The sequence below is a fragment of the Stegodyphus dumicola genome, chromosome 4, assembly GCF_044657685.1.
Source record: "Stegodyphus dumicola isolate Sdum_Otavi_A_Nest chromosome 4, ASM4465768v1".
Classification (NCBI taxonomy): Eukaryota; Metazoa; Arthropoda; class Arachnida; order Araneae; family Eresidae; genus Stegodyphus; species Stegodyphus dumicola.
The window spans coordinates 35830174-35857878 of NC_140771.1; the positions used below are offsets into that span (position 1 = coordinate 35830174).

The 27705-nt window shown below is 33.9% G+C and overlaps 1 protein-coding gene across 1 annotated transcript in view; it reads left to right on the forward strand.

Annotated features, from left to right (window-relative positions):
• LOC118182428 (immunomodulatory peroxidase-like) overlaps nt 1-27705 on the forward strand; it is a 95920-nt gene that overhangs the window by 32646 nt on the left and 35569 nt on the right. Inside the window, exons 4-8 of the mRNA XM_035351770.2 lie at nt 11653-11779; nt 12871-13097; nt 19211-19384; nt 20973-21128; nt 24417-24521. Of these exons, the coding sequence (XP_035207661.1) occupies nt 11653-11779; nt 12871-13097; nt 19211-19384; nt 20973-21128; nt 24417-24521 (789 nt within the window). The remainder of the gene's footprint in view (nt 1-11652; nt 11780-12870; nt 13098-19210; nt 19385-20972; nt 21129-24416; nt 24522-27705) is intronic.

Here is a 27705-nt window from a genome sequence, read left to right on the forward strand (position 1 = left end):
TAAGTGTATAGGTAAAGTACCGCTATATGTCCGTATCAAGGACGAACAAGTAAAGGTGATGTTTTTTATAGTAAAGAATCTGCAAGCACATATAATCTTAGGGATAGATTTTCTTTCAGACGCACAAGCAACACTGGATTTTAATGAAGCGTCCCTTAAGCTGACAATGAAACCAGTTCAGGCAGAAAAGGCTGAACCGTCGATGTTAAAACTTGACCACCTCCCTAATGACGAGCAAGGAAGAATCCGACAAGTGGTAAGTGAATTTGCTTCGTTATTTAGTGATATTCCAGGATTTACTCAAGTTACTAACCATAGTATTGACACCGGAGATGCAATGCCAGTTCGCCAAAAACCATACCGGTATGATAAGAATAAGGAAAAAATTATAGAATGGCATATTACCGATATGCTACGTAAAAAGATCATAACGCCCATCTCAAGTAGTTATGCTAGCCCGGTGGTTTTATGTAAGAAAAATAATGACTATCCTTTGACGCATCCAAAAAGGTGGAGATTCGCTATTGATTACCGTAAATTAAACTCCATAACTAAATATCCGGTATATCCGTTACCGATCATTGAAGAAATTCTAAGGAACATAAAATCAACCAAATATATGAAGACTTTAGACTTAACGACTGGTTATTTTCAAATAAAGGTTAGGCCTGAGGACGTGCCTAAGACTGCTTTTATAACCAAGTCTGGCACTTATGCATTTTTGCGGATGCCGTTTGGCCTTTCAGGGGCCCCGGCAACGTTTCAGCGATGCATGGACATTGTGTTAAGACCTGTTCATGGAAAGTCCACATTTATCTATTTAGACGATATCATTATTACTAGTGATAATCTCGACCAAAACATGTACAGGATTTAAGACAGGTGTTTTCTTTATTAAATGAGGCCGGTCTAAAAATTAATGTCGAAAAGTGCAAATTTGCAGCCCCTGAATTAAAATATTTAGGTTACAAAATATCTCAAAAAGGAATCGAGACTGACGAATCAAAAATAATTGCTGTACAAAAGTATCCGACTCCAACCACGGCGAAGAAGCTCTCTTCTTTTCTAGGACTTTGTTCATATTATAGGTCCTTTATAAAAAATTTTGCAGCTATTGCTGAACCATTGTTAAAATTAAAAAGGAAAAAGGCAAGACTCTCGTGGACGGCCGAAGCCAATAGTGCTTTCGAAAAATTAAAACAAGCATTAACGCAAGCCCCTGTGTTGAAATTTCCTGAAAAGGATGAGAATTTAGAAATTTCAGCGGATGCTTCGGATTATGCAGTAGGAGCGGTACTTTCGCAAAATCAGCAGCCCGTGGCATTTTTTAGCCGAACTTTAAATCAAACACAAAGAAACTATTCCGCGACCGAGAGAGAGGCACTTGCAGTTCTGTTAGCAGTGCAAAAGTTCCGAGTTTCTTTTGGAAAGGCGCCGATAACAGTGTACTCTGATCATGCGGCGGTAACTAGATTGTACTTAGGGAAAAATTTATCCCCAAGGTTAATAAGATGGGCACTCAAGCTGCAAGAATATAATCTGGTAATCAAGCATACCCCCGGAAAGGAAAATATCGTAGCAGATGCCCTATCAAGAATTAAAATAGATGAACAAGGTAATACCGTAAAGGTGGCAATGCTCACAGCATGTACAATAAATTCCCGAGAAACTGTATTAACCGAACTGGGTAAGGATCCTGAGTTTGGAAGCATTTATGAGTATTTAAAGGATCCTGAAAATTTTAGCCACCAAGATATTGTGGCGATAAAAAATAGGGCGGCCCATTAGGAACTAATAGATGGTCTATTATTCTATACAAAAACTACGAATTCCAACAACGAATTTGGACCTGTTATCCCAGCTAGTCTTAGATTAAATATCCTGCAGGAGCTCCATGACAGCCCTTTAGCTTCTCATGCTGGTATTCGAAAAACTATCCAACGCGTACCCGAGGCAGTCTACTTTCCTGAACTGCAAAAGTTAACAAGGGTGTATGTCCAGTCCTGCCCAACATGTCAAGCAGTTAATTATATTTATTTCCGCCCGGCCGGGTTTCTAAATAGTATTAAATCCGAATTTCCAAATGAAATAATTGGCATCGATTTATTGGGGCTTTTCTCAAAAGTCAGTTAAATAAAAGTCGCTATCTCCTTGTTATGGTTGATCATTTTAGTAAATGGACCGAAATTGTTCCCTTAAAACGAGCCTCCGCGAAATTAGTTACTGATTCTATTTTAAATAAATATATTTTAAAATACGGGGCGCCCCTAAAAGTTATATCGGATAATGGTCCTCAATTTGTAAGTAATATATTTGAAGACATGTGCCAAAAACTGGGCATACGTCATTTAAAAATGGTCCCGTATCGGCCGCAATCAAATATAGCGGAACGGGTCAATAGAAATATAGTGAAAATTATCCGTAGTTATGTTAAAAATTTTCATAAAAGCTGGGATAACTATGTCAATGAATTTGCTTTCGCCCTTAGGACCGCAAAACATGATACAACGGGCAAAACTCCTGCTGAGTTATTTTTAGGCAGAAAGATTATAACGCCGTTAGATAAATTATTTTATGTGCAACAAAGAGCCCCAGAATTTAAAATGGGTGATATAGAAAAATTAATTAAAGAAGCAAAAAAGAATACGGAAGTAGCACAGAGAAAACAAAAATTATATTACGACTTGAAACGACGGGGAGTAACTTATAAAGTAGGCGATGAAGTTTTAAAAATTAAGCATTCACTTTCTTCAGCACCAGAAGATAAGACTGCCAAATGTTTTCCACGATTTGAAGGACCATATGTTAAAGAAAAAATAACTCACGCTGTAGTAGTGTTAAAAGCCAGAAATGGTGAAACCTGCTCCGCAAACATTGATCAAATCAAACCCTACTTCGATCGTAATAAAATGCAAATATTTTCAGATCTTTTGCAGGATCCGGCACGGCAGACACCGCAGGCACAAGCTCCAGAGGTGGAAAAACGAAAAGTACAAGGGCAAGCCATTAAGAGGCAGGAGCAAGTGAAAAGAAAATTTCCCCGCGGGAAAATTGAAGGTAGCAAGAAAAAGAAGCCATTCCACTGTCCAGAAAAGAGAGTTCACGAACACCCCCAGAATGAGGAAGGGAGAAGGACGACGTATGTGAAGAGAACCAGGAGAAATGACGGCAACTATAACCCGGCTCTAAAACGGAAGATTTACTCATCCGACAGGACTCTCCGCAGCAAATGTCGCCGAACTGCGGAAGGGCCATCAGAGGCGGAGGAAAAGTTACAAGGAAAATTTGAACGGGCAGCAACGAGGTCCAAGCAGGCACACGAAAGAAGTTTCCCGGTTCCGCCAAGACCAGCTGCCATCAAACGGCCAAGACCACAAGCAGAGGAGAAAAAGAAGGTATTCAAGGGTGACCGAACTGGTGAAAAAAGGAAGCTTCCAGAGGAAGGCACTGAAGGGCGAGCCCGTACAAGAAGGAGGATAAATCACACAACTATCTGCAATACCTTTAAGGACTGGGCCCAGAAAAGGATGTCCGAATATCACAAAGATAAGTAAAATTTTATGTTACTTTGCAAACTTAAGTTAATCTTTCATTCTTACTGCAAGTGGCAGATTTCAAGAAGTTTTACCTCATGCGAGGTCTACCTTTATCGCCAGAAGGGCGAGAAATGAGTTGTTACCGATTTTGGTATTATGTTTTTCAATTACTCGCGCGTAAAACTAAAGTTGATGTATAATAGCGTTGTGTAAAGACTTAAATATTGTAAAAAGTTATTGTATAAATTTCATTTAAAACATTCTAGCAAGAAAGAAGTTTTAGTCTGAAAGACTTTTTGAAATGTAGTATTTCAATGTAGAAAGAATTGGCACTTGCTTTGAAAAGAATAGAAGTTAACAATGTACTACTAATGTATGTTTTCAAAATGTGTAAATTAACGGCATCTTGATATGTTCTTATATACAATGTGAACTGTTATTTTAAATGTTAAGAAATACCGTGATATGGTAAAAGTGAATGTTAAAATTTTTTTTTATTTGTGTGACTGTAAAAAGTCTAGATCATGGTGAATATGTGTTAAAGGTTGAATGATGTAGTTAGGCTCTCTGACGCTACACTTCAGAGTTAGACACTTTCAGAATTGTACCTCAGGGTTTAGAGTTGAAATTAGGGTGTGTTAAGAGGTCTTGTTATGTTGAATTTTAACACGTTAGTGTTTTGATTGTAGGAGGAAGTGTGGAACACGTAGACAGAAACACATTCGTGTTTGGTGTTCTTTTACAACACCTGTCAGAGAGCACGGGGAGAGATAATTAAAATAGTCATGAATGAAATAAGAATGTTAAGTGAAATATAATTATACATGTTACTTGCCATTTCATTGTGTAACATTTCATTAAACTAGTTTTCCTTCCAGATCTCTGGAAGGAACCAGATTTGAATAAGAGCTCCTGTTTGGATGCAGTACAGATGAAAAAAAAATTGTGTATCCTGGGAGCTGCTATTGTAAAAACAAATTTCTTTCTTTTAAATTTCTAGTTTCTAGCGAAGTATGTTTGTAAAAGATTGGCCTCGCGTTAGATTCTAGAGCTAAAAGTTTTGAACAAGGTCGTTTTAGACCTCAGTTTCAAACTAATTAACTCTGGCGGGAAGTATGTAAAGTTTTACTAACGTTTATTTTATTTTAAATCCTTACTATCACTTCTTATTTTCTACTTCCGGCCAGAATTATAAGCTTTAAGGTTTTTATGCAAAGTTTGTCTGGCGAACGCCAAGTATTTAAGTTGTGGCTTTTTGCCAAGCGAGAGAGAGGAAGCAGTGAGTCGAAGCAGGCCGCTTACCTTAGAAGTTACGCAGTTGCTTGTTGACTTCCAGGCCAGAGGTTTTAATCCTCTTGATAAATTTTAAACGTATTGTAGTGTTCACAGTTCTCTGTACTACATACGCTTCCTGTTAATATAAGGCCAATCTTCCACGTTTATTATTCTAAAGTTAAATTAGAGTTTAGTTTTATCTTTATACTTTTACGTTTTGACCCCAAGTAGCGGGTCGGTGTATTCCGAAGTACGGAAGTCATTGTAAATAGAGAAAAATAAAGGGTTTTGTATACCCTTCTTGTGTATCCTGTTTACTTCCCACAGTTTTGAACATAGCTTTAGTAAGCTCTCTGTTCCGAGTCAGGTCCTTGCATGTTCCCGAAGAAGGTTAGAAGGAACATTGACCCTGATAAGGTACTATGTCGAAGTATGTTCCTGTTTCTTTCTTTTATTGCCTAATAGGTAAGCCTGATGATATTTAGGACTGATGATGATTCTATGTAAATTATCTCTTTTTCGATAATTCAGTGTTTTAATGTCTGTGAAGATTATTACTTTTTGTTATACTATTTGTTGTTGTTTTGTTAGTTAAAATTATCCTATTTTATTAAATAAAGATTTCGTAGTTAATTTTTTGACTTATGATTCTTTAATGAAAACTGTGCTTGAGGAAACTTACTCATTACGCCTTCAGTGCTATTGCACAAACCAACAATAACCTGTGATCTTGATAATTTAATCAATTAAATACAGGGTGTCCGAAAAGTCTTTCCCTGATTACATAAATTGATAACTCAGGCTAGAAGTAAGATATAAATATGAAACTGGTGTCTAATTGTTTACAAACTATCAAAGTTTTTTCACACATCAGTAAACTTCCACATGAGCACCCTTGGTAGCACGTAGCACATCTAGGCGATATTCATTTTCCGTCCACACATTAGCCAACATCACTGGAGGGATCGATTCAACGACTGTGGTTATCCGTTGCCGCAGGGTTTCAAGATCTGGTACACGTGTTCGGTAGACCTCGTCCTTGACATAACCCCATAAAAAGAAGTCTAATGGGTTATGTCAGGAGAGCGTGGAGGCCAAACCGTTGGCCCATCACGACCAATCCATCGCCCAGGAAAGGTCATATCGAGATAGGCACGGACGTCCAAACCCCGATGAGGCGGTGCACCGTCTTGCTGAAACAAGACATCGGGGTGGTGATACTGAAGCAGCTGAAGAACAGCATACAGTTTCAACATGTCCATATACACTGCAGATGTGATGGTAGTCTCAGCGAAGAAGAATGGCCCGATAATTCGATCGTGCAATAGCGCGCACCAAACATTTACCTTTGGACTGCCTCTGGTGCACTCCATGACCTCGCCAGAGGGTTGTGAACCCCAAATGCGCATATTATGGCGATTCACTACTCCACTGACAAAAAAAGTCGCTTTGTCGGAAAAGGCAATTCGTCTGAGATAAACATCATCGTCTTCAATACGTGATAGCATTTCGACCGCAAAGTCATATCGACGTGTACTGTCATTGGGAAACAAGGCCTGAATGATTTGCACTTTGTATGCACGAAACAATAAACGTTTGTGTAAAATGTCATGGAGAGAGCATTTTGGTATCTGTAATTCACGTGAGGCCCTGCGCACCGATTTCTTCGGACTTCGCAGAAAAGACTGCCTCGCAGCTTCCACCCTGTCTGTTGAGGTTCTTAGTCGACCAGAACTCGGAAGGTCAGCAACCGATTCTGTGTTCTTGAACTTCTCATACCAGGCTTTAATGCTCTTGACATCAGGTGGATTCCTTCCAAATGTTGTCTGGAAGTGTCTCTGCACTGTGGTTGATGATCGTGTCTTATGGTACCACAGGACACACTGTGCCTTCTCCTGATTGGTTAACATGGCTTCTTGGGCACTGCACCTCATCCACTACTTACGTACTGCGAACCTAAAACAGAAAAAAAAACTTTGATAGTTTGTAAACAATTCGACACAAGTTTCATATTTTTATCTTACTTTTAGCCTGAGTTATCAATTTATGTAATCAGAGAAAGACTTTTCGGACACCCTGTATGTTACCTAGACAAATGTATTGCCGAAATTTCATTACTTTACAATAATGTTTTCTTGGCTCTGGGACTTTTTTCCCGTCAGTGTATGTCCAACGTGTTACTCAATTTAATGAGATCAATGTACGTCACATATTTATTGAAATACAAAAACTATTCTTATTGTGTACAAAAAAAAAAAAAAAAAAAAAAAAAAAAAAAAAAAAAACATATCAAGAACATACATTTAAATGAATTTAATAGTTTCGTAAAATAAAATACTTTGCTGTTTTATCTACCATGTTATTTAAATAAACGAAAAATAAAAACGCATATATAAATTATTTGGAATCTTAATTTTAATTGGCCTCAAACGCGATCCGAATTAATACAGTTCCCCATAATTATAGTTATGTGAATCGTTTTACTGTATTTATATTTCAAATGTTTCAATGTAAAATGATATATCATTTATATAATATTCATTCCCGAAATATAAGTTTCTAAAATTAATTATTTTAATATTCTAGCTTCTTGAACAATGGATCGCAGAAAATTTTTATACGTTTATATTTTTTATCTTTCAGCTACTGATAATCTATAATTCTGAATTATTTCTTCTTGGCTTAAATAATTTATCTCACATACGGAAGTTAGAAAATCAGAATTACGAGAACAAATGACTGTCTTCCCAATTGTCATGCAAGTTTGAATAATTAATATAAAAATGTGAATAATATACATTATTGTGATCAGAAAGAATCAAGAAGATTTCATATAATACAAGATTTGGCAATATTTATTACATAAGCTTAAGTATAATACTGTCTAATGGCAGCTCACTTACGTCAGGGCTTTTTCCAAATTTCGAAATATGTTTTAAAGTCATCATTGTGAAATCCCTTCAAGACTGGCAGTGAATTTCCTTTTATTCAAGAAATAAAATTCAAAACAGTGAATATGAATTGGCATTTTTAGCCATGGAAAAAAGAAAATTTCACATTGCTATACCAGTAATATCCTTAATTGTTAAACAACCAGGTAAGCACGGAGTTTCCAAAGCCGAATTTATTGAATTGTTGATCAAAAATTAATACATTACTAGAGCACTATGAACAAAGTAATGCATAATATATTAGTTATCTTGTGACAATGCAGGTCATTTTTAAGCACTTCTTCATGCAAATGCCGCGAAATACTGAAATAATAGTTTTTGTTAACAGTTCGGTCTATTTGTAAAAATTCGTGATGCACATCACCAAGATAATAAAAGGAAACTCTCCCTTTACCAACCCTGTTGTGGTCTTTTCAAAACTGTTTTCATCTTTAGAGCATTATTCTTTAATCATTGAGATGTTTCTGTAATAAAAGCGTTGTCAATCCGTGTTTGATCATTATTTGTTTAAGCATTTTACGGACAGAAGTTGAGAAGAAAGACATCTGGTAAATTTTAACACATTTTTATTTCTGGAAGAAATGCAACGTTTTTGGAACAGTTTAAGAAGCGACATGCTGAAAACTGAAATAGTTTTTCAAAACTGCTTGATAATCATATAGATATTTCATATTCTAAACAAATAATATTAGAAGATATCATTTTTTGGAATGATAGATTCAAAAATGCTTCAGATATCAATAATATCCTTAATTGTTAAACAACCATCTCTGACTTCACCGAGATAATATTCATTAGTAGAGACGGGTCGCAATTCACCTTAAATACCTTAACTATTTAACAAATCTTGCATTTTTAGACAAAGCTATTTTGTATCACATTTAATTTTGCGAAAGCAAGATTTAATGCATACTCAGTTATATTCACAATTTTAAGGAATTTCAAACTGATTAGAAAAGAATTTATTTGCAAACAATAAAATGAAATTAAATATTGGGTTGTAGCCAAATGGTGATGTAAATCAAAACTTTTTCTTCAAAAACTTTGCGAATGATTTCTTGTATACTTTAAACTAAAATTTCCGGTACATTTTTTTATCAGAGGACCATATAAAAAGTCTCCAAGGTTTTTTTCGTACGCTTTCGAACAAACATTTTTTTATTGAAAATCAATTTTAATCAATTAGATATTGACCATTATTATCTATGTCCATTTGCTATTTTTCGAGTAACTTGGTAATTCCATCAGTGTAGAACTTCTGTGGTTTATAGTCGAAAAACTTGGCCAAGTAGTTTTCAGCGGCGCTTCGGTCGGCCAATCTTTTACTATCAAGAGAGTTTTTCAGACGAGCGCCTGGCCCCAGCCACCACACCTTTTCTTATTGGTTGTCGTTAATGACGTCAGGCTTAAATTCCATTACCTGTTTCGTTTGAGTTATGTCAAGGGGAATATACTATTTTGCCCTTGGTTATGTCTTGTGTTAATGTGAATGTGTGCAATTTAACAAAATATTTGCAATTAAAACAAGCATAACAGTATAAGAAAATATGTCGCCGCTTTTTATCTAAATTGTTAGATCATGTTAATTGGAATCGATAAACTTTATGATGTGTAAATACCATTTGGAAGCATCTGTATTCATCGCATTTCGTAGCGCTATACTGATATTTAGGAAATTCGTTGTATAATTTCATATAGCAGGAGACATTAACAAGGATTTGCTTCTTCAGCAATGTCAACAAATAGTACTTATTGTGTAGAATAAACTTGCCTGCCGCAGTTTTCATGAACTAGCTGTTTATTTTACAAAAACAAAAGTGTTTCTAAAAGCGATATAAATGTAAAAGCTAGTTGTTTTTTCATAAAAATGAACTGTTTGTTAAATAAATAACCTTCCCTTCATTTATTAAATGTTTGATATATAGAGATTGTTTGGAATCAAAATTGTTCGTAGTCAGATTAATTTTTTACTTTCTAAGTCTAGGCATTTATTTCTCTTCATTTACGATTAAAAATTAGATAAAGTTATAAGATATTTTGAGAGCACTTATAACATCGTTTATTTGATTTTGTCAATTGGAGTTATGCTTTTTTTTGCATTATTACTTTGTTTCTTAACTTTTATATCCTATAAAAAGTGCTTATTGACAAATGACTTCGATATTCATCTAACGACAAAAAGTACTGCTAAACAGTTATCGACTACACATCGAATCCTACCATTTTTTCTAATCTCATGTATATTCTGAAGCTGCTTCTTATTTTTGTAATTTTTTTTTTTTTGCAAATATGGCAAATTATTCTACCCTCGCCCATCGCTTCGTCCGTTTTAGCACTAAAATGGCCTCGGGCTCAAGCTTTTGGTGCGCAAAAAGGCTTTTTGCGTCTTGTCCAATAAGAGTTTGGGGTGGTGGCTGGGGTCAGGCACTTGAGATTTTCAGAGACCAAACAGAGTCAAACGGAGCAAGGCCCGGGTACGGTGAATGCATCAAAACTTCTCAATCAGTTTCCTTCACTTTGTCATAAGTTATCAAAGATGCGTGTGGCCGCGCATTGTCATGATGGAACACAACTCCCTTTTTGTTGCCAATTCTGGTCGCTCTTTCTGGATTGCTTCGTTCAAACGATTGAGTTGTGCACAGCGCAGGGCCGAATTGAGGTTTCTCCTGGTTGCAGACACTCATAACGGACAATTTACTTTCCAATCTCACCAAACACTCAACATAACCTTGTTTGGCGACAATCCAGCTCTTTCCAAATGATTCCAAACTGCCATGTGGTTGATGTTTAGTAACTGAACTATTTCCTGACAGCTTGAGGGCGATCTTGCCCCACCAGTTGCCAAATTTCATCGATCGTTTCAGTGATTGACTGCCCAGACAAAGGTGCATCTTAGACATCGACATTTCCGGAACGGAATAGAGCAAACACTTCTTGGGTCCTTCAATCACTCCCCGCATTCTCACGGTACACTTCACAAATTTTTCGGCATATTTTTGGAGCGTGTCAACTTTTTAATAGTAAAACAGTAAAGCATTATATAGCGTATTTCTTCAGATATTTCACTCATTTTCAAATCAATATAACGTTTTATACGAGCAATGAATTAGAAAACTATCTTCACAAATAATGGAAGCTGAATGTCACCTTTTAAGCACGTGTTCATTTGAGATAATCGGGTGAGTGTAGCTGGTTATATAGGCATCAACACTTTAGTCTAAAAAAACTGGGGAGACATTTTACATGACCCAATATTATAGGCAACACGTAATTTTAAAATCACATAACGACTTACAATGTATTAAATTAAAAAGATGAAAGCTAGATAGAGTCTGTCCAGACAAATAAAAATTTTTGGACCTCTTCTTTACTGTTCTACGGTAACGTTTTCCCAAATTAAAAAATTAAATAAAATATTTGAAGATGAAAATTAAATACAAATATATGTTGCCAAAAAGATCGTCAAAGCTTAGTGACATCTTATGTAAAATTAGAAAATACGTAGTGTATTTAATTTTAAGAATTTAAATTTTAAGAAATACGTAGTGTATTGAAAGTTAAGTTATATCCCATAAAAGTACTAATTAGTAAATTAATTTCAATTATAATTGTAGTAATTAAATAATAAATTTATTTCATATATATTTATACATTTATTCAATATTATGTATGTGGTAATTCATAAAATATTAGTTAAGTATTATCTTAAGTAATTTTACGTTACGTTTCCCATAGTAAATATTTTACTGAAATTTTTGTAAACGTAACGTTTGACCTATATGTCCATTAAATAATAGTTTTAGGAGATAATTATCCTAATAAAGATCACTGTGATGAATTTATTACGTAACAAAACTAAAACATTTGGTACCATTGTTTTATTTTGAAAGGAAGGGTACTGAAGACTAAAGTTTCCGATCTCAGCCTTCTCAGGAGAAAGAACACGGATCCTTTGGTCTATATCAACGAATACAAACAGATTCCTTTTGAGGCAGTCACCAGCAGTATCTACAGAAAGTAACAAGTTTTATTTTTCTTCATTTTAATGACTATGCACACATATTTAAATGCATTAGATTGCTGGGAAATCTCTGATTCTCTTAATGGTAGGTCATGAATGCTAATTTCGTATAAATTTAAGGTTATCTTTGTGAAGCATAAATAATAGCTACATCGATAATCTTTTATCAACAACTCAGATAGACTCGAACTCTATTCCTGAAGAAATGAGCTGTGTTAAAAATGAAGAATTCTGTTAGTTCCTTACTCAGCTTGCCTTTGCTGGAGAATATCTCGAAGATGCAGCCAAGCGACAGCAAACATTTGCAAGATCTAGGTTATGCAGCGGGGAACACAGAATTTCTCATTCGTAATAATTTCTGACGAGTTACCCTAATCGGATGTAGTCTTCCCTTGTGACGGAAGATGCGCAAAAAATTATACAATTGATGCATCTTAAAGACATTTGTTAGTTGCAGTTGTTAATAGTGCAGTTGATGGCTAGTTGTCTTCTTAAGGAACTGGCAGCAATTACACTAAACAAACAGCAACACTTTATGCCAAGCGGATTCTTGTTTCAGCTGAGGCTTAGCCAATTCCTTCTTTATCATAACACGAGTTTTATCTTGACATAGAGATACTTTTTTATGCTTTGTTGCAATGGAAGTAATCCCGATATCGATCCAACAGTAAGAAAACAGAGAAAAAACCGCAATCTGATTACAGGCGAACTGTTAGTAGCGGGACTGAAGCCTGACAGGCAAATCAAGTGGCCGTAGATTATCAGTCAGAGTGATGGTTTATATCTTTTAAGATTTTTTGCTTGGTATGCAGAACTAGATTTTCTACAAGTCAGCTCTTATATGTAGGTCTACTGCCATCCACAGCCGAACTTTGTACTTAATGGAAAGGATCTTCAAAATAATGGATTCTTTGTATGGTCAGAAACTGCCATCGCGGAAGCACTGTAATAGTTTGCATTAAACCGTTTAGTAGTTCCCAGCAATCTAATAATATATGTATGGAAGTGTATTCAGTACTATAGATTCGTTTCAAAACAAGTTACAAAATATTTTATTAAAATACTGTTTTTCTACTTCTGAGTACAGGTATAACCTAAGTGAGAAACATATTGTAAACACATTGTCTAAAAGGAAGTTAAAGGGAGATAACTGCGAAAAGGCCATCAATGACTGTATGTCCGGTCAGAATGCACCCCGATGTGACCGAAGTTCTGTTTATCGAACGTTGGATGGATCTTGCAACAATCTTGAAAATCCAAATTGGGGAAGAACATTCTCTTGTCAAAGAAGGTTGTTACCTGCTTATTATACCGGTAAGAATAGTAATTCCATATCATTTTTCTTTATTACGATGCTTTCAGCTTAGCGTTCTAGTAAAAGTACTTAAATATAAAGTACTTCAAAGCCGACTACATTCGGGATAGTAACAATACCTTTTCAAAAATATTCGCATATTTTTAACCTCACGTAGACTTATCAAAGATCGTAGTTATTTCTAGAGAAACCTTGGCTTACAAGGTTTCTCTAGAAATAACTACGATCTTAACTTACAAGTTTTCTGTAGTAATTTAAAGTAATGGCAACCAAAACTAAAGAATAACCCTTTCAGTTGAAATAAGAATGTCTAGATACTGTGGAGACTGAAGTAGTATCAAGGTAATTTTACGCAATATTAGCGCACGACATTACTTCAGTAGGGGAACTTATTTACTATGGAAAGCCTATATAAGCTGTTCCTTTGTATGAACTTATACAGTGTACGTTATATTTAGCAAGTATTCAGAATGTGTTATGAAGCAAAAAATACCAGTTATTTCTAGATTTGTAAAGATTATTGTTATTGTTAGAATAATCTTTGCATAATGGTAGTCCGAAGAAGATCAGAACTAAAAAAACAGGCACGAATTCGGAAATTTAGTCAGTAATAAGTTTTATTGACTTAATCGCCTGCATAGAAAACGGCGGTGGGGCAATGTGCGACTCAAGATCCATCAGGTATCCACCTGCTCAATATCATATGGAATTCTTTTTTATCTATTCAGTTATTTAATTAATTTGACGAAAGATAATCTTAATATGTTCAAATGAAGATAAATTTTCTCATTTCCCAAGAATATTTTCAGAAATATTGTTTTTCATCTGCTATAAAAGAGAGATAATTGTCTTATATACTGCCTGAGGAAAATATTCAGCAATTCAGCATCATGAAAGAGTGAGAAGAATATGAAGAAAATTCGCAGACAGATGAATACATAAATAAATGATTTTAATTTCAAAAAGTTAACGCAATATGGTAATGGAATATACAAGGTTATTTTTATCAAAAAGGACCACCTCTTTCGGCGATAATAGAAATATCACTTCCAGGTAGAGAGAAAATTAGCTTGCTGACAATGTCCTTAAGGATGGATGAACATATGCTTTGAACAAATTGTTACAGTTTGTCTTCCTACTCACGCTGGGACAAATCAAGCAAACAATAGCAATCTTTCCATGTAATACTAACGTCTGTCTAGGTTTCCCATTAACCTTGGCACGATTCATAACCCCTTCTCCAAACCATTTTCTCAAAATCCTTTGCACAATAGACTCGTATAGGTTTATTTCAGCTTCGATGCAACCATCTGCTCGATCGTAAGTCTAAAATGAAATTCTTCGCGAAAATGTCTGATTGTCGAAAGTGACTTCAGCATAAGCTGCCAAGCCTTTCTTCAACTAGGCATAGCTCGAAAAATGGATTTATCGTGGCGACAGATTCACATTTTTATTGACATCTCTGATGTTTTCTTTGCTTTTATCTCTTTAGCTTATTATATGGCAAATCTGCATTTCAGGTCATTTATGCAAATCGTTCAGCAGGGTATTTCTTGCAAGTTGCAGATTATGCAACCAAAATTATATCCCCATTGTCAGGTAATGTATATGTTTATTTATTTAATTCAATGCGATAAAGAATACGGGTATTATCTGTCTCAAGATAAAATTTTTTATAGAGAAATTTCTGAGGGAAATAAGCTCTTTTTTACGTTGCTTTCGGAGAAAACAACAGACGGCTATGCAGCCTGTCGATTCGCCATGACTGGAAACGAGGTTAATTCTTCCTTTAAGCGTAACAGTTACAGTTTTTAACTGAAAGACTTTATTTACGTCTTTCGTTTCTTGTGGTGTTCATATCCAAGTAGATAACGTACGTTAAAACGTAAAAGTGATATGCTTCAGGATGCCATTATTTTCTTCTAATTGCAATGATTTATCGTTTGAAACTTATATAATTTGATACATTTATTAAATTTTATGTAATAATAACAGAATGAAAATTACACAAAATATGTGATATTAATTTCTGTCGCAAATAATTAAAAAGTTCTTGATTTTGTTTGGTTAATTAATTAAGAGCAAAGCACGAAACAGCGATCTGGTTAAGAGAAGGCGTCTTAGTGGAAGGCTTTTTAAGAGGATATGGATCATATTTACGTTTCATATGAATTTACTTAATTTACTAGATCATGGCAAAGCACTCTAGGAGTATCTGTCTGAAGGGAGGGATGCCCTCGTGGAGGATCTTCTGATGGAAACTTCTTCGTATTCATATTACACATGGAGAAAATTATGAAACCTCCCATGTAGCCAAGCTACTCACAGAATGTAAACTTAAGTCGAACTCATTGTCTTCATTGATTTTATTCACTCGACCGCTGGTCGACAAATAAGTGCAAATGAGTAATAAATAATCATAGACAAACGAAGAGTTTGGTTACTATTATTTCACAAAAATCTTACTTACTACCAAGTACTACAGACTTTTAGATTTTTTTTAAACTTAGGCGTTGTTTTACGTTAGACTAATTTAGGTTATTTGAATACGGCAAAGCACATGAGCTATCTATATTAGGGAAAGGAGGCCTTAGTGGGCAACTTTATATGAGAAACTGGACAGTGTTTTTATGAGCTTGAGGAAAATCATGAAAACCAGCTGCGCAGCCACGACGGTTCAACTAGGATCGAAGCAGGGTTAAACTCGAGCATCCAGCTGTCTTAAACACTCGGCCACTGGTGAAACCAGTTTTTATTTTAATAAAGTTTTTAATAAAGAAAACACTTGTTTTAGTTGCAGTTATTCTTTAGAAACAATGTTTATTTAATGCTACCTTTATCACCAAAGTTCTCTGGAATTATGTAATGCTTTTCCTCGACATCACCGGTATTGGTGAAAATCTGTGTTTTTACAATCTTCAATATTTGTATCCTATAATTAGCAAAATGGATTTGTTATAATTCTTCTACAGCAAAGTTCGGAATTTTAAACTATCTCTTTCATTTCTTTTATATTGGACATTTAGTATCCAAATTTCAGTGTTGCATTGGGAGCAATAAAAGGCTCCGTAAAAGAATCATGCATTATTTGATCTCTTTTAAACTTTTCGACAGAAATTAAAATGAGGTGCCGATTTGCTTGATGAAATGAGGTGCTGATATAGCAATAGTTGTAGCTATTACAAGAAAAACCGTAAATGAAACCAGTCATGCAGTTTTTAGGAGAAATTAAGTATGAATAAAATAGGATGAAAGCTCGTTTAACGAAAACTTCATAACGGAAAATGGACCAAGAGAATAATAAAAAAACTAATAAAAAATAAAGAAAGCTGACAGCTTTCAGATTTTACATTACGCCCAAAGGGACTTTTTTTTAACATTTTGTGTGTAACCTTTATTTATTAAATGTTCTATTCACTTAAACCATAAAATTCAATTCAACAGCAATATAGCAAAATAACTTTAAAATGAGCATATCTTTAGAATTTCCGATACACAGTCTCGCGCGCTGGAGATAAAAATGTTTTTTCTGTACCACGTTGCCATTGCTTGCTTTGAAATCCTTCAGTTTGTTAATAAAAAATTGTTTAAATGTTACAAAATATGAAATCAATAATAAAACAAATTCTAAATTCCAAATTAGGGCTTCTAGATGCCCATATTTGGCGGAGAGTTACGTTATTCAATATTCGATGGCTCTGGGTAGAGTTGTTTTATCACAATGCGACAGACATTTAAAGATTTCAACGCAAAAACGAAATTAATAGCCCTTCTGGGCTAACGTTCTTTGGGCTAATTATGATATCTATTTGATTTTCAGAAAAATCTTATTTTATCTCTATCTTATTCCAATAAATGTTAATGGGTTAGGTCTCACAGAATTAAACTCTAATTCACTCGAATTCAATGCGATTCCTGATAGACGAAACTGCAGTAAAAGCTATGGTACAGAACACTGATATGGGCGGCATAGCTTTCTTAGGCCATTTAACTCAGCGCAATTTATTGAACATAATTCAATGTCAATGCGCAAGTTCAAATAATAACCATTAATAAAGAAAATAGGTTATGCAGTTCTTCAGTAGCATATTTGACAATGAATTAATGCCATTGATTCTTCTTTAAAGCCACAAATTAATTATATATAATATAAAACTTTTCTTGAAGCGTCCAACCGGATAGTGGTTAGCGATGCTAACTACCGTACCAATGGGCTCCAACTCGAATACCGGAGAATGCATTGTTGTTTGTAAATTTGTAGTGTCTGTTAGTGTCTGTGCGGCATGGGGACCCTCTAAATATGCGGCGAGCTGAAAATCCTCTCGAAAGGTTGGTGGTAAGGGAAGAGGGTTGGGAGACCCACAACCCGTCTCCTTTGGCCCTTTCTCCGCCAAAATTGGGGGGGGGGAGAACTGAGCAAAGTCGTACTGCCACCTGTATAGTGCTGAAGGTCCTTCCCAACGCCAGGCACAATCTTGCACTTCTTGCCACGATGAAGTTTGTGAGCATATTCTGATCTTACTGTCAGACAAGTGAGATAACTTCCAACAATTACAACAAATTTTCTTAACCTCTTGTCCTAAATTAATGGAAACTATACTGTAAAAATATATGCTGTAGAAACCAGATTGCCAGAAGGTAATAAAGTAAGCAAGTCAACTAGTATTTAAAGAACTTTGCTGCGTATTACGGTGGTTCTATGCTCTATTAAATAAACTGATATACGCACCAGCCTAGCTAAGAAAATGGCTAGAAGAATGAGCACAGGAAAACAGAAATTTGGCTACGCAGCAGCGAAAATGAACGTAATATTAAGAATATAATGCTTTTTAATTATCCTAAAAGGTGTTAATAATTGTTTTTACTCGAATTACGATATTTCAAGACTGTGTCTCTTCATATGTTTTAAAATTAAATGTTATGAATAATAAGCCTTTCTGACATTCTGTTGCTAATTTTGCGCCTTTTCTAGTAATTTCATCTCTTAATAGCTTCACTTGAAAGCCTGGACTACGCATTTTGTGAAATGGCAAATTTAACTTAAATTCATAATCAAGACAGAAATTGCTCGGGATTGGATAGCTATAGTTTTTAGTCCAAAGGGATTTGAATCCCGAAGGACTATTAGTTTCGTTTTGGCATTTTGCGTCGGACTCATAAATGTCGGCTCACTTTTCAAACTGTTGCCACAAAATGTTAGAGTCCTGCATTATATTTGGAGAAATTAAATAATGAAAAATCTGCATAAATGTATGTATATTTCTCGTATTGTGATAAAACAACGGTACATAGAGTCATCGAATTTTGAATAACGTAATCCTCCAACGAATATGAGCATGTGGAAGACCAAATTTGAAATTTGAAATTTGTTTTATGATCGATTTCCTATTTTTTAAAACTTTGACGAATTTTTGATTAACAAACTCAAGGATTTCAAAGCGAGCAATGGCAACGTTGTGCAGAAAAAACATTTTTATCTCCAGCGCGTGAGTCTCTGTATCGGAAATTCTAAAGATATGCTCGTTTTAAAACTATTTTGCGATATTGCTGTTGCACTGGATCTTATGGTTTAAGTGCGAGGAACATGATATTTAATAAAGAAAGGTAACACACAAAATGTTAAAAAACGCCCCTTTGGACGTAATTTAAAATCTGAAACATTTCAGATTTTTTTTTTCTTGTAAATTTTATTTATCAAAATAAATTAATTACAGCATTCACAGGTATGCGTTCCTTTTATTCCATTATATATGAAACACCCAGTATTCCAAGACAATTCAATAATGAATTGCACTTCAGATAGTTTTATATTATTATTGAAGATTCTTATGCGTATCTCTCTGCGTACAAGTTTTATAAAGTGAAAAAGGGGAAAGAACAAAAAAGGGAGATCTTAAAACTGGATTTTTAAAAATCTTCGTATATATCTGTTAAAAACTTGACATTAATGGGATTTTTTAAATTAAAAAATGCTTCGAACGATCTTAGCATTTTGTCTTGTGCTTCACATTTATTTATTCTATTAATAATTATATAACAAAATGTATTAATAAAATGATTTCATTAGTGAGTAAAAAAGGTTTTCCCTCTTTAATTTATTTCATATTTTTAGGTGAGAGTGGATTTCGAAGATCTGTGTTGGGAGGTGACTTGCCTGAGCCAAGAACACTCTCGTTAAACGTCCATTCCCATCTCAATCGACCAACTAATTATGTCACACATATGTACATGTTCTTTGGACAATTTTTAGATCATGACTTAACACTCACACCTGGCAGTACAACGGGTAAGTCATAAAATTTTGCCTTTAAAAACTAATTAGAAAGCATATTATACCACATTTCTTTATTATCGCCAAAACAATTCGAAATTTGGTAATTTCCCTATTCCTAATGTACTAAAAGATTGCAATTCTTTATTACGAATTTCGCTTTTCTTTGTCATTTTGTTTGATGTCTCTGCAGTCATTTGAAACATCATTATTCAGACTAAAGAATGTTAAAGCCAACTTTTCAAAGTTGTATACTTTTGCATTGTTCACCAAATTCAGTGTAACATCATTACTGGAATGCTTCTTGGAAATCATTAATCACAAGTTGTGTCTAATATTCTCTGAGACTTGGGTTGACTGTTAAGTCAAGTCATCAAGCCGAATCAAATTATTTTGCTGTTACTGTAAGTCACTATTTGAGATAGTAGCAATAAGCCTGATTCATAGGTACTGCAATAAAATTAAGTAATGAGCCTCAAAATGGAGTTAATCCAAGTGGTTTAGGAAAGCTAGAATGCCAAGAAGACACTGTCAATAGCATTTTCATACATGCAAGGGACTGTGCTTCTATTATTCGTTCTACCTGGGCAAACAGCTAGTGATGTCTTAATTGTAATGAAATGTAGCTAGTGATGTAATTAGCTGTAAAATTTTAAGGCGATTGAAAAAGAGTATTTTTGTGGTAGGTGCCCACAGTACTTTAAACCACAAACACAAATGTTTTCAGCAGAGACGGAACTATTTTGTGTTTCCTCAATTCCTTTTTCACAAAATTTTATACTTTTAGATTACTTTATTTGCAAGACTAAAACCTACGTTGAATGTTCTACATGAACCCTTCAATGAAAGTATAGAGGGTTGTAGAACTCTCTAATTAAAAGTCTCTCAGGAAAAATACTAATCATAGAAGACACATTTGAATCAGTGCATAAATACGGAATCAGATAACTTTAAAAGAGGTGCCGATTATATTTAATACTAGATTATATTTAATACATTTAATTTTGTCTTGTTCCTTTTCGGTTAACCTTTTTAGTTAATTTTATCGAAGATTTCCACTCTGCCCTTCTCAAATATAGTGAAGAAAGCACATAATTAATGAGAGCTATAGAGATGAGAAGTTATTACATCCATGGTGAGAACTAAGACACAGGACATGGTGATGCTTGAAACTGGATTTTGAGCACAATTTATAAATGAAATCGTTGTTTTAAACTCTGTCTGTTTCTCCGCATTGTGTATGCATCAATTACCTCTTCTGCTACAAGAAGGAATTTTGATGGCTATTTTGCTGATACCTTTTGGAAAAATCTAAGCTTAAACTCATATTGCTATGATTTTGAAAATTAAAATCTATGTTTTACATCGATTGCGAAGTAATAGATTGAAGATCAAAGTGGAAATCATTCTTTTGTAAAAGCTTGCCTTTTTAATGGGAAGAACAATACATTTTTACTTTTATGTCCTCATAGAATCTGTCTAATGAGAAAACTTCTTCATTATGAATAAGCTCATTTATTTATTTATTTATTTTAATTTCCATGTTTTATCAGAATTAGTTAATGATGTTTATGAAGCAATAACATTTATAATTTTTTTTCAGTCGATAATCAAGCAATCGAGTGTTGTCCACCAGAACCAGAAACACATCCTCAGTGTGCTCCAATCAGAATTAGGGGTGACGACCCCTTTTACTCTAATTATGACGTGACTTGTATTAATTTTGTTCGATCTGCAATTTGTCCAGTATGCACATTAGGTAGGAATACATTACAAGTTATTATTTAAGAAAATGTAGTCTTTTAAATCAAAATTTTAAATTATATTTCATCACTGGTTATAATGAGAGTTCTATGTATAAAATTATTACGCTAAGATTATGCATTTGAATAGGAAATTGAGGATTGTAAATCATTTAAAATACTCCTATTGAATTTATACATATCATTAATGTAAAATCTCTAATTACTAGGAGTAAATAATATATACTTGTGGGGTTTTCCTTAGCTCAATAAACCAATTATTCAAACGTTTGTTAACTTTCCTGAACTCCTCAACTTCCCCTCGCATTTCCTCGCCAGGAAAAGTTAAAGAGAAGTGAGTATTTAAATGGATGAATCGTGGAGTTTATTGAGAGCGTGTTTTCCCTAGCCAGCACACGTTATGATTCTGACCTTGCTGTTACGCGAAGTTGCTGAATACGTCTTTTAGCCATTTAAATAATTATCACGTCGGGTAGATTGTCGAGTCAACCTAGTCAGTCTTAAAGTGCTATTTCAGCACTACTCTTTAGACTTGAACTGATTTGTGTAATAACTCTTAAGCTTCACCGCAAGTTGTCGGTGTTATTGTAAAGCAAAAGTACGTGCCCTTCTATTCATAGTTGATAATAACAAAGGGTTGTTTTCATCCTTCTGCTGTGCTGGTATTATTTCACGCCTGAGCGAGAAGTCGCCAGATTCCTTAGTAGGATCTAGGAAAGTTTATGTGGCCAAAGAGAGGAAGGTCCTATATACTAATAATCTAAAACAATACTATGGGAACTCAAGCATGAGTAAATATAAGCAAAATAATTAGAAACATTAAAAATTTCCCTTAAAGTGTAGAATAAAATTACTGTTAATGTATTGTATGCAGCTTTTGCGGTAAAAATAAAACCTACCTTAAGTTTTGCGGTAAAAATAAAACCTAGAAGACAGTTAGAAAATTAAGATACTTTACATTATTTTATATTCATTCAAAAATTATACATTATATATATATATGTATATATATATATGCAACTTAACAAAATTAGTTGAATTTTGAAATATGTACAAAAAGTTTCGTTTCCTAAATCAAGTTTCTTTCAAAATTTACAAATATGAAACTATAATATGAAGTAAAACGAAAACAAAACAAGAATCTTAAAAATTATGCATTTATAGTTAATTTTTCTATGAAAGAGCAGTGCAAAGGAATAACATGCAGATTCGCAAATATAATAAAAACTGCTGCCATCTTTTCATGGAAAAAATACTCTTTATAATGCTAACAAAATTGAGCGAGGTACTTAGGATTTCATGATTAATTATTTTAGACAAATTTCATCAAGAACTATACCATAGTTTCGTTTAATATTACAGACCCTTCAACGCCTACTTAGAAATTTTTCGTAATTGCAAGATTGACAGGGAAATTATCAAAGGCGCGCTAAACTGCAAATAGTGCGTTTGTTCCTGATATGTGATTTTCTGTCATTAATATTTTGATTTAGGATGTATTTAAAACAATAATGTGATAAATAGACACTGATGTTTTTCTCTCTTATAGGACCTATTTTTTTGGAAATTGGATAAACTAAAAAGTTAAATAGTTTCAACAAAATAAAAATTCAGATTGAAGTATTATATTATATGCTAAATTACATGTACAGAAAATTTAAAAGCTCGAGAAGCTAGCAATGACTTGAGTTTAATTAGAAGAAGAAACACACCAGTGTAAAATTTTAAATAAGGCAAAGAAGAACATGATTTTGACATTGATTTCGGAGAAAAAAATCAATTCTCAGGCTACAAACCTCTCTTCTTGTGATCAAAAACCTCTTTTCTTGGGGGGGAAAAATAAATAGAAATTAAAAAAAATTTTTCTCCTCTACGGAGATCTGTGTCTGATGTTGTCCGCCAAAAACCTCGCGGAAGAAACACAAGGAGAAAACATCGTGGGAGAAAAGAAAGCAAAGAGAAAACACCGCAGTTCTGAAACATCGTGGTACAAAATATCGTGGTCGAAAATAAAGCAGTTCAAAAACTTCTCAGTTTAAAAACATTGTCGTCGAAAATATCGTGTTAAAAAATAATGTGTCTATAAAGCATCGTATGACCATAACATCGCACATATGCGTTTTTTCAGGTTTTAAAAGTTCTAAGTGTATTTTCGAATAATGATCTGGGAGCGCAAGAAGGAAAGAAGGATATATTTACTTCTATATTTCATATTTTTGAATGAACTGATAAGTTTTTGCTGAAAAACTAAGAAGAAACTTGAGCATTTAAAGATTGAAAATGAGTAGAAAATTAATGCAATTTTATAGCACTAAATGGAATTACAATTTTACGTAGTTGATTAATAAGGTTATTAATAAATTAATCCATTTTTATAAAATTTTACTGATAATTTTTCGTGAAAAATACAGCCTAAAAATATTAAGAAAAAGAAAGATAAACAATTGCATGACGTTACCTCTATAAAAATTGCTTTATTCTTAAAGTGTTGTTAATATCTTCTCTCTTTTTCCTTCTTTTCTTCTTGCACTCTAAAATCATTATGCGAAAATGCATTTACAACCTTTAAAACCTGAAAAACGCATGCGTGTGATGTTATTGTCATGCGATAATTTGTAGGTACTTTATTTTTTACCACGATATTTTCAACGACTATGTTTTTAAATTGTGAAGTTTTTGAACCGCTTTATTTTGGACCACTATAGTTTGTACCATGATGTTTTCTCTTTGCTTTCTCTTCTCCCATTATTTATGTACGACGACGTCTTCGCCTTGCTTTGTTTTCTCGGCGACGTTTTCGTCCGCGATGTTTTTCGGCTTTAAACGTGTCTGGTAGCCCGTGAAATCGTTAGTCTTTTACCCATCTGACTAATGTTAGACTTTTTAGACTTGGATCATGAGTTATTTTGTTATCTTTTCATATTTTTAACCTAATTTCATATAAAATCACCAATTAAAATTTAGTGAGAATTTTATGTTTTGATATTTATGCATACATCAAATTTCTTTCATTAAGATGTGCCAAGGATTCGTACGTATATTTCACATTTTCATTTCAAAATGCTTCATATTTTAGAATTCAATTTTGTGTACTTTACCTAGCAATTCATAATTCTTATTATTGTCTAAGCATTTCTACAGTTTGATTACTTCTTTTCTTCTGACTTCTGGTTTCATGAAACATTCTTCTTGCGTGAAGACTTTCACATTTCAGCTTAAATAGTGTAATTTACTTTCACTGAATATTTGTTTCCTAATCGAAGACTTTCGTTCATATGTTTCAGGCCAGAGACAGCAAATGAACTCTCTCACAATATTTATAGACGCTTCCTTAATATATGGAACCACTCGGAACGAATCGGACTCTTTAAGAACAAACGATAATACTGGTATTGTATTTTGCTATTATTATTCGCATTATATATATATATGTGTGTGTGTGTGTGTGTGGAATTTTTGGAAGGAAAACGGAGATACTTGTAATAATGGCCGGTCTAGTAGTTCTTTATTTTCTTTGGCAAAAATTTTTTAAACCAAAACAGATAAATCCCCTTTTCTTGAAGAACTAGATCAGTATTTTTTAGGCCCATATCACATACGTATTTGTTTCATACGAACAACTGTTTCAGACAATGCCTTCCTTGCTTGCAAATTGAAAAAAATTGTTAAGTTGCTAATTTTCAACCAATCAGCAATCAGCATCGAATGCTATCGGTTTGTTTGTAAGGGAGAACCAGTTTCCCCTTTACATGTGAACCCCAAAGTTATCTGTATGGTGATTGGCTGTTGTGACAAAGCAGAAAAATTGTTCCAAACAGTTTAGCAGCCTTAGTCTTCTGAAGTATATTTGAAGCAGCAGCAATAGGTGTTATAAGTGGATGTTAGCAAAGCAAGAAAGAAAGAGTTCCATGTGTTCAAGATGAAAACTCAGTTCAGAATAATTTTACGTCAGTTTGGATTTGTCTCAATTGGCTAATTTTTAACATCTAATTTATTTAAATGAAATATGAAATAACACTTGTACATAAATAAAGAACAGTGAATGTGTGTTTGTCTTTTATACACGTCTGTGGGTTTATTCTCATCTTGATGAAATATGGCTCTGTTGATCTCTAAAAGAACAGGACTTTCACTGTCCTCATCGCATCAGATCATCCAAAAACCATCCCACGGGTCCGTATCCTTAATACACATATATTGTACGTTGATTTAACAAACGTTTGATTAAAAACTCAGCAATGTGAAAGCTTTATTTTTCGTATCTCCAATGCGTGAGATATTTATGCTTCAAACTTGATCAGAAAACATGGCAATATGAAAGAATTATGCTGCCATTCAGGTAAACGTTGTATATTTATTTGTACTGGGAATTTAATTAACAAACTCAGCGATTTAAGAGAAAATTGTTGCCATTTCCCAAATTAAAATATTTTTATCTTCTAAGAAGCAGTATGTTATAGTTCAGGAAAGCTTAAGAAATTTAATTTTTCTTTCAAATTTACTTTGTAATTAATTTACAAACTAAGTAATTTAAAAAATAAAAGCAGATTCATTCAATTGTCATTAATTACTAACAGCATCCGTAAATTTATACTAGTTGGATTCATTAAATCCTTTTTATATATAAAGAAGAGTGTCTGTTTTTTTTTTTTTTTTTTCATTTTTGCTTGCTTGTAATTCACAGAAATCTACAGTTTTAGAAGGATCTTTTGCACGCTCCAAACAGGAGGAGCACCGTCTTTATAAGATTTCGAAAACCCATCCTACGGGATTGACACTCAAGATGTATAAACTAGAACTTTGCACACATGAGACACATGTTAGGTTCTCGTTACCATCATTGAGTTCTCGTTATCAGTTCTTTCTGAAACCATCAGATGGTGATGTGTTCGTTTATTCCTTAGAACAATGCTGAGCTTTCCAGAACGGTGCAGAACCTTTAAAGCAGGACTTTAGCGTGCTGTGCCTGGTTTTCCCGAATATTTTGAAAACGGTGAAGAAATCGACCAAAGTGGATGATGGTTTTCCGAAAAAAGGCATGACCGGTAACAAATCAAGTATCGCTTTTTAATAAAACCGTTACATGGCGCCGTCTTAGGTCTACAGTTTGGTTCCAGCTTGATGACATTTTGCATAATTAATCAAAATATATAGAATATCTTTGTCTATCTGAGATTTCGAAAAATCTATAACCATCCCCATAAATGAAGTATATTTACGCTGTGCAAAGTCCGAGTAACGTCTGCGATTTGAGCTAGTACTGTGTAATTTAATATTTGAATAAAAAAACCTGTTTTTACTTACTACTGCATGTCGCTTGTTCATACTACTAACAAGTGTCAAGGTCATTATAGTAATTAGGTGTTAATAGCATGAAATTATAGTTTTAATTAACTCTACTTTATTTCTTGGATCTTCAACTACCACCTTTCTACTTCAAAATATTTTAATTTAACTGAGATGAGGCAGCCCACAGGAATATTTTAATTGACTTCGGAGAAAATCATGGATCTATTTTTCGTGCTCATTGCAGAGTGCCTTATCAGACTGAAAGATACAAACATTGGTTTGAAATATGTTACTAAATGAAGGAAACGTTTCGAAGCCCATTGCACTGATATGTTGCATAATATTATATCTTTCTTTAAAGTGTGAAGTCACCCCATTACGTAAGCTTAGCTACAAATAATTGCACTAAGTTGCTTTATTGTTGCTGTAGTACAATATGGTTTATATCTTTCGTTATGACGACGTCATACAAATTCTGTTTCTCATTCCTTATTATCAAATAACGTGTCAATTTCATAATTAATCGATGAAAACAAAGAAATGACGACATAATTTTTATAGTCTCCTAAAAAGTTTGCCCGCAGTTTACAGAAGTTTACTGCTTTCGATAAAATTTGCAATTCTCAATATAAAGAACTCGTTAAGGATATAAAATTCCAGGGTATATGCAGCATTCTTTGTTTATATGGTTTAACATACATTGGGAAAAACAAAGAAGCCTTAATATTTGGCACTAAGAGATAAATGAGAAATCATAAATTCTCTGTTACCAAAATTGTTAGTCAAAAAATCTCATTTTTCTTTTTGTATGCAGCCAAAAGTGTTCAAAAAAAGTTTTCGTTGGCGGTTTAAATTTCCTAGAAGAGTTTCATATTCATAAAAATCTTTCAGTTCTGGTTAATGGTCTAAACTCCCATCCGAAATGACCCTCAGCTTTTAAGGATGGTATTTAACAGTTACTTTCAGTTTTCATCATCAGATAGCACCAGTAGCTTTGTTTTCGTATTTTAATGGAACGTTGTCGAATTTTCTGGTTTGTTGTTTTCATTGGTATCGTGGGAGCACAGGCTCTTTCTTCGTCATTTTCCTTCTGCAGCTGAATAAGAAGGCTCGTATTCAAATTTTGAAGTTAGTATGCAAATTTATGAAAATTACCATTGATTTATGTTGCCTTAAGATCCCTAATAATCGTTATTCGGCGGTGTCTTTTTTACTTTGAACACTTTTACTTCCAACAATTCTGTCACGTCAAATGGTCGAAAAAAATTCAACGATGTTGCCAAA